Source organism: Nicotiana tomentosiformis, chromosome 11 (assembly GCF_000390325.3).
Source record: "Nicotiana tomentosiformis chromosome 11, ASM39032v3, whole genome shotgun sequence".
Classification (NCBI taxonomy): Eukaryota; Viridiplantae; Streptophyta; class Magnoliopsida; order Solanales; family Solanaceae; genus Nicotiana; species Nicotiana tomentosiformis.
The window spans coordinates 104,806,668-104,820,630 of NC_090822.1; the positions used below are offsets into that span (position 1 = coordinate 104,806,668).

Here is a 13,963-nt window from a genome sequence, read left to right on the forward strand (position 1 = left end):
ATCATTTTAATTATCAATATGGGTTTAATTATCATTTGTTCTTCTATCTCTTCTATCTTAAGCATGAGTAGCTAGATTTTTACTAGGGTTGTGACCAAACCCTGGAGTGTAATCTTAATGGGTGTTTGATTTATTGCTAGTTTATGATTGTGTGTTTATTATTTAGCCTTATTCTTGCTTTTAATTGTAGAATTAATAGTTGCAAACATTAGTTCATGCCTATTTGACTTGGTCTCTACTTGAGAAAGAGAGACTTAGTCTAGGAAAACTTGGCTAACAAGAAATTGGGTAAATCGAGAGATTGATAGTCCCAATTAAAGGATTGAACCTAGATATAGTAAAACCCGACTTGAGCTTTGTATCAACTGTTTTGTTCAATACCCATTTGGACTTGAGAAAGCCAAATTGGGCAAAATCACTCTCTGACCGAGAGGTATTTAGTAGGTACTCGAATGTTGATATCTATAATACACCCCGACCAATAAAACAAGCTTTAAAGTTTACAACCCGTTAGGCAAACACCTAGGTGAAGGTCATAGCCCTAGGCCTTTAACATCAATTGAAAAACAACAACAAAAATACTTTCTTAGTTTCAGTTCTTAGTTTGTAATTTTAGTTTAAATTAGACCTAGAAACAACCCAAGTTTGTGGACGTGCAATTTGAGATATTTCAGGCTCATACACTATAATATATACCCCTAAGTCACATCTATAGCTCCATGTGGAAAATCGACCCCGACTCCTTATTGGGTATTACTATTGCATCGAATGTTTCATAACCTTAAATAGATGTGTGACTTGGACAAGATCAGTGTACATTTTGCATCGAAGCTACAGTTAGCTTTCATATTTCTTTAGCCATAGCATAAAGTTGTACTTGCGCAGATGTAGTAGCATTAACTTGGTGAACACCAGTTGATTTTCTTCTTTCCACACTCTCAGAGGTCCATTGATTTGTATCTTCGGATAACTCATCAAGAATTGTAACTATCTCCTCTGGAGTCTTCTTCATAAAGGGGCCTCTAACTGCATTGCTCAATGTTTTACGCGAGGTTGGTGTCAATCCATCCCAAAAATCCTGGAGTTGCATCCAGAGTTCAATTCCGCTATGTTGACACCTTCTAACTATCTCCTTAAACCTCTCTCTTGCTTCAAAAATAGTTTCATTCTCTTTTTGGCAGAAGTTATGGATTTCTCTTATAAACTTGCCCATCTTAGCTAAGGAGAAATATTTATCAAGAAATTTTCTGGTCATTTCCTCCCATGTTCTAATCGACCCATTTGACAAGCTTCGAAGCCACTACTTCGCAACATCTTTAAGTGAAAAGGGGAATGCCCTTAAATACATTGCATCTTGTGACACCCCATTGTATTGAAAGATGTTCATAATCTCCTCGAAGTCCATCAGATGCGTGTTTGGATCTTCGTTCATCTTTCCTATGAAAATGCAGTTGTTTTGAATGGTTTGAAGCAAACCTTGATTCAACTCGAAATTATTCACTGCAATTGGGGATGGTCTAACACTTGACAATCCTTGATTGTAGACTAGTCTGGCATAATCACCCAATACTCTACCAGGCATTATCTAAAGCTATTGACAAATGACAATCGCAACAAAGGTAAGCAAGAAAGTTATCAATGGGAGAAAATATTGGTTGATAGGATAGGTGCAAGATAATTGTTCGAAATATAACTCTAGATAATTCACTTCTAATGTTCAAGTGAGTCTCTCGAATTCACTTAATTATCAGTACAATTGTTTAGTAGAAACTCCTCTCTCGATTAAGTCTCAACCTCACAATATGAACCAATTTAAGCTTGGTGAAGATATGCACGAATTCATAATGGATTGGTCTTTAGGAGAACCTCTTTCGATTATCCTCCTAACTAGGTTTAATCAAGGATTCAACTAGCCTCTTTCAATTACTTCGAAGAATCTATGAACTCAACCAACAATATAGTGCAAATATATCACAAGTTATGCCTCTCTCGATTACAAGAATAAGTGAACATAGATACAATAATTTAATCTTCCCAAAATTATTAAAATACATAAAAATAGAGTTATAATCCACAAACAACCATCAATACACCAAATCCATCAAAACCCAAAAGGTTTTACTCCATAGACATGGAGAAGTTCTTCACAAATAAAACTTAAGTGTAGAAAACATAAATTCAATCCAAACCCGTATCTTGAGTGAGGAAGGAATGATGAAATCCTTGTGCTTGTGTTCTTCCAACTCCTCTTTAGCCTCCTTGGCCTTCCTAGGTCAAAATCTATCCAAAACATCCTTTAAAAATGGTGTTTTGTGTATTTAAGTTGCCCCCAAACAAACCCCAAACGAAACTACCTTTTTCTTAGCGAAATAGGACGCTTCCCCGTACAGGACATGCACGGTTACGCACCTGGGGACCTGCTCGCGCACTTGGTCACGCATTTTGCACATTGTTCTGCCCCAAGTGCGTGCCCAGTGTGCGATTGCGCACTTGGCCGCGCACCTGGGTGGTATAAGTTGGGAATTTCGGTAAATGTAAATCATGAAAGTTGTAGACCTTTTAAATATCTTTCTAATGATATATTGTGGAGCCCAAACGGATTTCTGAGCAAAATGCTATGTGCATTTTACTGGCCAATGCGCAGTATGCCTGCTCGATTCTTCATTTAGTTCTTAAAGTACACTATCATCCGTTGATCCCCTAACACGATCCCAACTTAATCCTTGGTCTTTTACTCAGACTTCAAAGATCCAAAATATCATGAATTCATGCCACAACATCTATATAGCTCGGAATCACTCCTACGGGGCATAAAACACACAATAAGTGCAAAACACGCCTAATTAAAGCTCAACATAAGTAAAGTACAATAAATTAGAGTGCAATAAGCGACTAAAATACGGGATTATAGCTTACCATCAGACTCTGATCCCTTTATTTTTGTTGACGATCCTAAGTTTGCTAATGCATCCGCTTCTGCGTTATCCTCCCTCAGGATATGAGTAATTGACCATTCACGGAATCGTGCCAAAATAGACATGACATTTACCACGTATTGTTGCAAACGTTCTTATTTGGTATCAAAGATCCCGTAGACCTGATTTACCACCAGTTGTGAGTCATATTTGATTTCGATAACCTCAAAATCAAGTCCTCGAGCTAATTCAATCCCTGCAATCAAAGCCTCGTACTCTGCTTCATTGTTAGTTAGAGGGATCGTTCTGATGGCTTGCCTTAAGTTTTCCCCTGAAGGCATGGTTAAGACTATTCCGAGTCCGGACCATTTTACGTTAGAAGCTCCATCCGTAAATAAGGTCCAAACCCCCCATGTCGATTCCGACACCATTACTGCCTCCTTGGTTGCCAGAGGCAGTAGTGCCGGACTGAAATCGACCACGAAGTCAGCCAAGACTTGTGACTTAATTGCAGTCCGTGGTTTATATTTTATGTCTAACTCACTCATTTCGACGGCCCATTTGGCCAATCTTCCCGAGAGCTCGGGTTTATGGAGGATGTTCCGCAAAGGAAAAGTAGTCACCACAGCTATCTGGTGGCATTGGAAGTAGGGCCTCGGCTTCCGAGCGGCCAATACGAGAGTTAAGGCCAATTTTTTCAAATGTGGGTAGCGAGTTTCTGCTCCCGTTAAAATTTTGCTAACGTAATAAATGGTAAATTGCGTACCTTCGTCCTCCCGGACTAAAACCGTACTTACCGCAACTTCTAAAACAACGAGGTAGACTAGCAATGTTTCACCTTCTTTTGGTTTTGAAAGCAATGGAGGGCTTGATAAGTATTTCTTCAGGTCCCTCATAGCTTGTTGGCACTCCGGTGTCCATTCAAAATTATTTTTCTTTTTGAGCAGTGTAAAGAAGCGATGACATTTTTCCGACGACAGGGAAATGAACCTGCTCAAAGCTGCTAATCTTCATGTGAGCCTTTGGACTTCCTTTACGTTCGACAATTGATCTGGGATATCCTCTATGACCTTGATTTTGTCAGGGTTTACCTCAATTCCCCTTTGTGAGACTAGAAATCCTAGAAACTTACCAGAACTAACCCCGAACGCGCACTTCTCGGGATTAAGTTTCATGTTGTGCTTCCTCAGGATGTTGAATGTTTCTTGTAAATACTTAAGGTGGTCAATTGCATTCAAAGACTTAACGAGCATATCGTCTATATAAACTTCCATAGTCTTTCCGATTTGCTTTTTAAATATCTTATTTACGAGTCGTAGATAAGTGGCTCCGGCGTTTTTCAACTCGAAGGGCATCACATTGTAACAATATATACCGAAATTTGTTATAAACGAAGTATTTTCCTGATCTTCCGGGTTCATATTGATTTGGTTGTACCCGGAATAAGCATCGAGGAAACTCATTAACTCGTGCTCGGTCGTGGCATCAATCATTTGATCGATATTTGGCAGTGGGAACGAGTCTTTCAGGCATGCCTTATTAAGGTATTTATAGTCTACACACATGTGAAATTTATTATTCTTCTTAGGAACTACTACTACATTGGCTAGCCAGTCCGGATATCTTACCTCTCGGATCGAACCGATATTAAGCAAGCAGGTTACCTCGTCTTTGACGAATTTATTCCTGGCCTCGGCAATAGGGCGTTTCTTTTGTCTTCTCGAAGGTACGTTGGGATCTAAACTCAGCTTGTGCACGGCTACTTCTATCGGGATACCTGTCATATCCTCGTGCGACCATGCAAAACAATCGGCATTAAATTAAAGGAATTCAATAAAAACAAACCTGAGCTCCGGGTGCAGTCCTGTCCCCAAATGGAATTTTCTTTCTAGGAATTCTTCGAACAATGAAACTTGCTCTAGTTCCTCCACTGTGGACTTCGTTGCATCCGGATTTTCCTATAACTTTGAAATATCTCGGCATCTGATAATGTTCTGACTACTCTTCTCCCGGGCTAACTTCTTCTAGCTCGCGAGTAGGTGTCGGTTCCTGTAGTTGCTATGACGTGTTCTCCTTTCCTTTGCTACTGGAAACTGAAACTGCATTCATCTCCCTTACTGTCGGTTGATCACCTCTTACCTGTTTGATTCCTTCGGGCGTTGGACACTTCAACATTTGGTGATATGTTGAGGGTACAACTTTTATCTCGTGTAACCATGGCCTTCCCAGGATGATAGTATATCCCATGTCACTATACACTACTTCGAAGAGAGTTGTTTTCATTACTCATTCAGTGTTCGTGAGCAGCAAAATCTCTCCCTGGGTCATCACGCTTGCAAGGTTGAATCTAGCGAGGAGCTTTGTTGCCGGAATAATGCTTCCGGTGAGTTTAGCTTGCTCCAATACTCTCCATTGTATGATATTATTCGAACTTCCTGGATCCACTAGAACACGTTTAATCTTAAAATCCAACACATTTAAAGAAATTACCAGTGCATCATTGTGTGGTAACAACAATCCATCTATGTCCTCCTCCGTGAAAGTGATATCGTTTTCCCGAAGTCTTTTACTATGAGTTATTGATATTTTCGTCTTCTTTGCTGCCGAAAAGGTGACCCTGTTAATCTCATTCCCTCCGAAGATCATATTTATTATATGGCATGGGGGTTCTTCTCCTGCTTCCGTAGGTTCTGCATTGTCTCTGTTACGACCATATAAGTTCTTAGCTCGGTCACTCAAGAATTCTCTGAGGTGACCATTCTTCAATAGTGTTGCCACCTCTTCCCGTAGGTGTCGGCGGTCCCTTGTTCGGTGGTCGTTTGTCCCATGGTATTAACACCATAAGTTGGGATCCCTCTAGCTGGAATCGGATATCATAAGTCTCGGGAATCGTGCCTCTTTAATATTTCTCATGGCTGACACCAACTCCACTATACTAACGTTGAAGTTATATTCCGATAACTTAGGGTAAGAAGGATACCGACACCCCGGTGTCTCTTTATCCTAAAGTGATCTATTATTTCGACCACGATCGGTCCCTCTATCAACGGTGAGCTTGTTTGCTGCCCGAAAGTTTCTGCCACGGCCTTCGGTCCGCTCGTAAGGCAAAAATCGGCCCCTCGAAGTTCGTCTGTCAGCTTCGTAGTCATCCTTTGATTTTTCTCTGCTCTTCTCCCGTCCTTTGGCCGATGATGTATAACTGACTTGGTCATCTTAGATCCTTATCTTTGACTCGTACCGATTGTGGACATCTGCCCAAGTTGTTGCTTGAAACCCAAGCATGCTCTCCTTCAGCTTCCGGGAAGCGTTTGAGCTTCTCGGATTCAGTCCTTTGGTGAATGCTTCAGCTGTCCATTCATACGGGACAACCGGAAGTAACATTCTTTCTTTCTGGAATCGGGTAATGAACTCTCGTAATAATTCGGATTCTCCCTGTGCGACCCTCAATATGTCGGCCTTCCGGGCTTGTACTTTTCTAGCCCCGGCATGAACCTTGATGAAAGAATCTGCGAGCATCTCAAAGGAATCTATGGAATGCTCGGGTAATAATAAATACCACGTTAGAGCTCCCCCCATGAGAGTTTCTCCAAATTTCTTTAGCAACACAGATTCAGTTTCGTGGGGAGTTAAATAATTTCTTTTTACCGCCATTGTGTAGGTGGTAATATGCTCTTGTGGGTCTAAAGTCTCGTTATACTTTGGCACTTCAGGCATTTTGAACCGCTTTGGGATTAGTTCTGGTGCCGCACTCGGCTTGTACCGCAATTGAGTATACTTCTTCGAGTTTATGCCTTTCAATATTGGTGGCGCACCCAGGATTTGGTCTATGCGAGCATTTACTTCCCTCATAAATCGTAAAAGTTCATTCTTGAACGGGTCATTCTCATTGTTGAGACCGGATCCGCTCCCCTAGCCCCGTCGTAGCCAACTTCACCCCTAGGAGTATTGTTGTCGACTCTCTGCGTTGTTTGGTTTTCGGGAACACCAAGGGGAATTGGATCTCGTCTGTTTGCATTATTTGAAGCCCTCGATAGCGCCAGCTTCAGCTCCGTCATAACCTTATCCTGTCGCGTGAGATGGCCACTAATGATCTCTTGTTGCTCTTGCAGGACCCTCACCGCATCCACGACATGCTCCTCATCAGCATCATCAGGAGTTGCCTCCCGAACCTGTCGAGGGTTTTGCCTATCATGCACAGGCGTGGCGTCATTCTCCTCATTGCGGGTGTCACTGATTGAAGCCTCAAAATGAGGTTGATCCCCTCGAATTTTAGGGTTGTGTGTGTTGTTAACAATGTTATCTGGCATTTTTTGTGATTTTTTCTAAGACAGAATAATCAAATCACATTAGTAAAAAGGCAAGGATCAATTTAATTGCACAGCTGTCTAGGCCCAACAGTGGGCACCAAATTATTTACCCATAAAATAGTACAGTTGAATTTATACGTGGTTTCTAAACAAGTGAACTAATTTGATCCTGAAATAATGCAATAATTGTAGAAATATACAATATTTAGCCTTAAAATATAGATGAAATAACAGAAGTGACGGTTCCGAAAACAAGGTTTCCAGACACAACAATGATGAGATCAAAAAGCAAGAAAGTAAGATTGTATTAAGCTTTGTATAGAATGAGTGTAAGTTAAGCTAGAAAATTCGTGTTCTTTACAATGATAACTGGGCTCACTATTTATAGTTGTGTCTAGGGAAGGAGGTCCTAGGATCGTGCCCTCCTTTAATGTCAATTATGAGGGTCATTGATGAAGATGTAACAGTAAATATAAATGCCAAATTCTCTATAACGGGTCTTCGCTCTTAATGATATTCCTTATTAAATGCTACCAGGCGCAAAGCATTTAATACACCTTTATGAACGTTATCATTTCCGGTGACAAGCGGAATGGCTGTGTTCGGTCTTCGACCATCCCCGTCTAGGGTTCCAAGTGTCTTTTCTTTAGATGACCACGTGTCATATCATATTTCACCTTATACACATACCAGATACTATCGTTTGTGTAGCAGTGTCATTTATTATATATATATATATATTGCACAATGCTTATGTGTAATAACTAAAGTTTTCTGGCGAAGCAGTGTCATCTGGATGACACCTCTTGGACAAAGGTGCATCCGCCCCTGCATCCATCATCAAGGCAAATAAAACAGGTCGAGAGCTTATCCCTGATGCAATATCATTATCAACGCTTTATTATATCGAAAGGGGGTATAACTTGATCATTGGGGAAACCGATTCCCTATTGCTGCAAAATTGTATCTCTGGCAGCTGATCAGTTCCATGGAGAATCAAAGAAGATGTCCAAAAAATTAGGAAGCTCATTAATAGGCAAGGAATTTTCACCAACCACTGTTTCAGAGAGGCTAATCAAGTTGCGGACAAATTGGCTTCTCTAAGCAATAGTCAGGAGAACATGTACATTTGTACAAACTTTTGCTCATTACCTTGTCAGATTAAAGGGATGTTGAACACGGATAGATATGGCAGCTTCCCTCATTTCGAGTCAAGACGAGGAAACCAAGTGTGCTTACCTATGAGCCACCTTGAATCATCAGCTTTATTGCCACTTTTGGGGGGTTACATTCTAAATTCCATAGCATTTCTTATCAAATTGTAAGACCTGCTAGACTAGGCTCCCAAATGTACATGAAGGTGAGGCAAGTCCCCCTTGGCAACTGCTTTTTGCACACAGTTGCAATAAAATCGTGACTCGTATTTGAGGGAAAAAAATATATTAGAAAAATATATATTATAGGCTGGTATTTGATTGAGTAAAAAATTTAACGTGTAAATTTAATTAATGTATTGTGTTAATGATATCAGAAGAAAATATTGAAATGGCGATTGAATAGTTTTCTAAAGGTTGTATAAAAATAGAAAAATGTCAAACCTTTTGAATATCTTTTTCTTTAAACGGCAAATTCTATCTTATTATTAACACAAGATGTTCAACTAACTAGGAGTAAAAGTTTTTGTAGCCTCCTGCAACAACACACTGGAATTTTGACCATCCCAAGGGACCTTCTTAACGAACTAGAGAAACAACCAGTGGCCGGTCTAGGTGGAGAGAAGGTTCAATTGAATCCCTTGTAGTAAAATAATTGTAGTGTAAATAAGGCAAAAATAATTTTTCCTTGATAATATATGTATAAACTATTGATTCCCCCGATGTAAAGAGAGATTTTAGTACAATGATAAAGGGGTTTCTAAATTGTTTTAGGTCACACGTTCAAATCTTAACTATTATATAAATTCCGAAACAGCTAAAAGGTGATTACAAGTACTAAAAGAGCAACAAATATAGTATAGTCGTGGACTTGCCAGATGTTTTTGTCATTGCAAATCGCAACGATCTCCCCAGGTGCATCTCGTTCTCTGTACCTCTAACAATGAACTTACAATCGGTTCAAAGCTTTCCTTATAACCAGAATTGGATAGAGAAACCACAGGCCATATAGCATGTCATTTTAAGCCACCCATGCACAGTGCTAGTAACTCATTGTGTCAATAAACAGACCAGAAGAGTTAGCAAGATAATTCAAAATTTCTTTTTGACCCGATTCCTTTGGGCAGTTGTATTAACCACTACCAGGTTTCATGTGAATTTGCTAATCTTCCAAGGTAAACCTCCTTTACATGTATATAGCAGGTTTGAGCAGCTATTGAGGATCAATTCTTGTTCTGTGAAATGATCAACCCTTCCTTGATTTACTTTTTATCCTGTTCATCAAGTATTCACCCAACCTAGCACCAACCTCCACTATTCTTGTTTCAGGTTTTATCTCAGCTCTAATAATTTCCTCCAAGAGATTCCCTAGTTTTTCAGCATCATCCCATTCGGAGATCCTGGATATAATTTCTCCCCATGTATCTGTATGTAAGGCTTCGCCATGGCTCAAAATATCCTCCGCTACTTCACAAGCTTCCTCAAGCATACCTACGTTACAGAAACCTTTCACCACTGCATGAACCACAGAAAAATGTGGAGAGAAGCCTTTTGACATCATTTCCACCATGTAATTCTTAGCCTCATCATACATTCCCTGATCGCTTAGACCCCCAACTAATGTCTGATAAGAGACTAAATTCGGAAGACACCCATTTGATGGCATGTCCTCGAGGACCTTACAGGCATCAGCAGCTCGACCTTCTCGACAGAACCCCAGAATAACTGTATTGTAATGTACAATGTCTGGATTGCAACCCTTTACTTTCATTCTGCAAAGAATCTTGTAAGCCTCCTTAAGTTTCTTCTTCCGACACAAGCTGTTCAATAGAGTGCTATAACTTAAAGCATCAGGAACAAACCCTTTATTCAGCATGTCCTCCAGCAAGTCAACAGCTTTATTCACTTGACTTTTTCGGCACAAACCCTGCATCAGAATTCTATATGACTCTACATCGGGAGCAATGTCCCTCTTAAACATTTGGTTAAACAGTGAGTAGGCAATACTTAAATCATCATTCAAACAGAACGCCCGCATTAGAATGTTGTAAGACGTGGTGTTGGCCAAAACTCCATATTTGTGTGCAGATTTGAAGAGATCAAATGCAGGGTGAAGAAAGTTTCGGTGAGAAACGAGTATTTCAAGAATGAGGTTGAGATGTTTAGGAAGGGGCTTCATATTGAATTCCAGGATAGTATAGAAAGTTTTAAGGGCTTTGTCAGGTAAGCCAGCATCACCATAGATTTGGATGATGTGTGAAAAAAGAGATGGGGAGACGGAATATTGATGTGACTTAAGGGAAGAGAGGACAGACTGCATGAGAGAGAACTGGTGGGAACGGCCAAGCTTGAGGATGAGAGTGTGGAAAGTGGCGTGTGAGTGCTGAAAATCGGGTTCTCGAGAGGCTAAATCAAATATTTCTTTAGCAAGGAGTGGATCTGATTGGGAAGCAATAAGCTTCTGGATACGAGCTGGAGAGCCAATAGAAGGTCCCTGTTTCTTGTTCTGTTTTTGTTCTTCACCTGCTTGACTTTGTTTTCTACCTTTCTCTGGCTGTTGTGTACGATAATGGCATTTAAAATTGCACCAGGCAGACAGTGGCTGGACCTTTGACAGCCAAGTAGAAGAGCACATGACCATATGCAAGAGATCCTTGGAGCTGAAGTGATGCGAAAGCAATCTCATCTTTCTTGAGACAACAAGCTCTTATTTCTCTACTTACTGATAGCCTCGGTAGCTACTTCATTATCTGAAAGTGTTGTCCAGTGGCACTCCAGAAAGTAAACAAGCATTGTGCTAGCAGTATGCAAACAAGACCACCCCGTGAACTGGAGACAACAAAAATACACCATGAGTGCAACAATGAAAAGAGACTAAACGAATAATAAAAAACGACAATGATCAGTAAAGATGAAGTCAAACACCCACATACAAACAGAGAACATCTAGACTAAGTTTTACAATTCATGCTTGAGTAACCTAAAACGTTAGAAGTATCAAGAAAATCAGCACCCAAAATTTGATTTCTCCAGAGCACCAGTAATTTGGTTACTGCTTACTACTTTAGCTCGTCTAGGAGAAGGACTTGCTCAAAAAGGCCCCAGCTCAAAGTATCATTGAAGAGATAAGTTTCCCAAACGCAAGGTAAATCTTCCTACAGAAGAGGAGCACAATCTTCCTCTCTGAAACACTTCTTGCGTAGGGAATTTGATTTTTGCTCTGCATATTCATCAAAGCCAAAACTTTTCCAAGATGACAGTCCGGACTTCATACCTATGAAATTCTCTTGTTAACAACATTCATGTATGCATCTGCATATCTTTTACATTCATATATGATACAGAGATAAGTGAGTTCCTGCAAAATGGAGGAGCGATGAAATAGTTCTTATGGAATTGTAAGGCAGAGGACTCAATGTGGACCTGTACAAACTTAGGAAAGCAGAAATGACGGATGTGTACAAGGAAATGGGAAAAACAAGAGCTAATTATAATTATTGCTTCCTCCAGTTCTTTCACTCAATTGTTCCTTTACTTAATTCAAAAGTGAAAAGTTACACTTACCTCATTGTTTTTCTTTGTCCAGCTAGTGCGAGTTGAGTTTATAAATGAACCCCTCAAATTTAGTTACTCTTATAAAGAGGGTGGCAAGGATATCGATACACAAAAATATTAGGATCCTACTTTTAGAAAGGAGGGTGATAAGAACATCGATACACAAAAAGTTAGGAGCATTATCTTCTCAGTCAATCTTTTGAAGGTGATATGAGAGCCACTTTCAACAACAACAACTATGCCTCAATCCTAATCTAGTAGGGATTAGCTATGCTAGAATAACCTCAATTGTCAACCTTTTGTTGTTACTGGAAATGATTGTGGTTCAACAAACTCTTACTTTTCTTAATCTTACTAAGGACTGACATACCCATCATTCAAATGTGTTACGAATTGAGCTATAGCGTCCTGAAAAGCAAGTAATGTTTCTAGTACTCAAACATCAATTGGAGATAGGGCCACCCTAGAAACACAAAAAGTTTAAAGCACAAGCATAGAGTTCAATTTGTATATAACATAAGAGCAGCTAAATATGCTATTGGTTATCCATGAGTTTTGAGTAAACTAAAAATGCTGAAAGCCTCACTAACCACAAGAATAAACAAAACTCAAACAAGTATGCCTCAATCCTAAATAAGTTGGGTCCCACTGATCATGTTACTCCATATAAACTCATCTCGGGCCAATATTTGGCTAGTTTTATGTTGGCTACCAGTCTACCGCAACCCTCCTTATTTATCCGGGCTTGAGACCGGCAATGTGAGCAAGCTCACACATAAATAAGGAAGAGATCCCGAAACTCCATTTCTGTTATGTTTCTCATCCCAGTTCAGAGGCATCACCAAATCATCCTAAAAATAGATAAAACTTTCTACAGTAGAAAGGCTCAAAACCTTTCTGAGGCAAACATTTTGTCGAACATCTAACATGCATGTATCAATTAGAATCCAAATGCATAATCAAAGATTAAAACTTTCTAAGCTAAGATGTTTATTTTTACTTCATACCCATGATATATTTTCTCTTTTTTATTTATCAGACCAATTAGACATATTTCTTCGCTTTCTGCCTAAGCCTGTGCATACACATATATTTTAAGCTACAGCCATGAGAAAACTTCACAATAAGGATAAATGAAGAAATATTACTTACTGAATTGATAATTGTTACTGATAGAGGACTTCAACAGGTCGGATGCAGAAGCCAAAGAGAAGCAGAGCGTCGGAGGCAAGCGAGCCAAGTATAGCAGTAGTAATTTCTACAATTTCAGGTTAGAAAAGAATGAAGATACTCCAAGTTTGTTTGTTTTTTTTTGAACAAGGGTCAAAAACATATTTCTCTTAAGTATATATTTTTAAATTTTTTTAATAATTTGAAGGGGAACAATCTTGCTTTTGAACTATTTGTAATGGGATAATTTTGTCCTCCAATTTCATTTAATTATGCCCAAAATAAAGGATAAAATATAAAATTCATGGATCTGAAACTAATTATTTGCTAGGTGAAAAATGTACAAAAGAAAATTGTATATAACGCACATATATAAAAACAAATATTTATTTTATCGATTATTATTTATGTAAGCGACAAAAAATATATATTTTTCAAAAACAAACTCCTTAGTTAGTCAAATAGCCCAAAAATGCCTTACCTGCTCATGGTTGTTCCAACTCGGATGAAAACGTGTCAGTTTTACTCCGAATTCGGAATGAGACAAATCGTCAATATTACTCCAAAAAAATTAGAATCTGTTAGGAATATATTATATTATGGATGTTCATTTAGTACTCCGTTGTAAATAAATTTTTTGAAAAAGTTTATCCATATGAGATTCCGCCATAAATACATTTATCTATTTAGTACTCTATTGGAAATAAGTCTCCTGAAGAAGCTTATCATTTCGGTACTCCGTTATGGATAAATACTACCCATGATAGAAGATTATCTATATCTGGCACAACAGTTTAGAGCAGCAGCGAGGGGCGGCCAAACCCTAAAGCAAGTGAAACACTTGCGTTAGGCCCCAAAAATT

The 13,963-nt window shown here is 39.2% G+C and overlaps 1 protein-coding gene across 3 annotated transcripts; it reads right to left on the reverse strand.

Moving 5' to 3' along the window:
- Positions 1–9,031: 9,031 nt before the first annotated feature.
- LOC104086810 (pentatricopeptide repeat-containing protein At4g01400, mitochondrial) lies at positions 9,032–13,478 on the reverse strand. Of its 3 annotated transcripts, XM_009591150.4 has the most exons (3): positions 13,084–13,478; positions 11,651–11,734; positions 9,032–11,205 (listed from the first exon to the last, which is right to left on the reverse strand). In XM_009591150.4, the coding sequence occupies exon 3, from the start codon at positions 11,060–11,062 to the stop codon at positions 9,623–9,625; it is 1,440 nt and encodes a 479-aa protein (XP_009589445.1). In that variant the 5' UTR covers positions 11,063–11,205; positions 11,651–11,734; positions 13,084–13,478; the 3' UTR covers positions 9,032–9,622. The 3 variants fall into 3 exon arrangements, with proteins under 3 accessions (XP_009589445.1, XP_009589444.1, XP_009589447.1); XM_009591149.4 differs by lacking the exon at positions 11,651–11,734; XM_009591152.3 differs by lacking the exons at positions 11,651–11,734; positions 13,084–13,478 and adding an exon at positions 11,437–11,643.
- Between the last annotated feature and the right edge of the window lie 485 nt (positions 13,479–13,963).

What these genes read in the sequence shown, in the direction of transcription:
- LOC104086810 (XM_009591149.4), bottom strand. Translation starts at nt 11,062, where the DNA reads ATGAGATTGCTTTCGCATCACTTCAGCTCCAAGGATCTCTTGCATATG.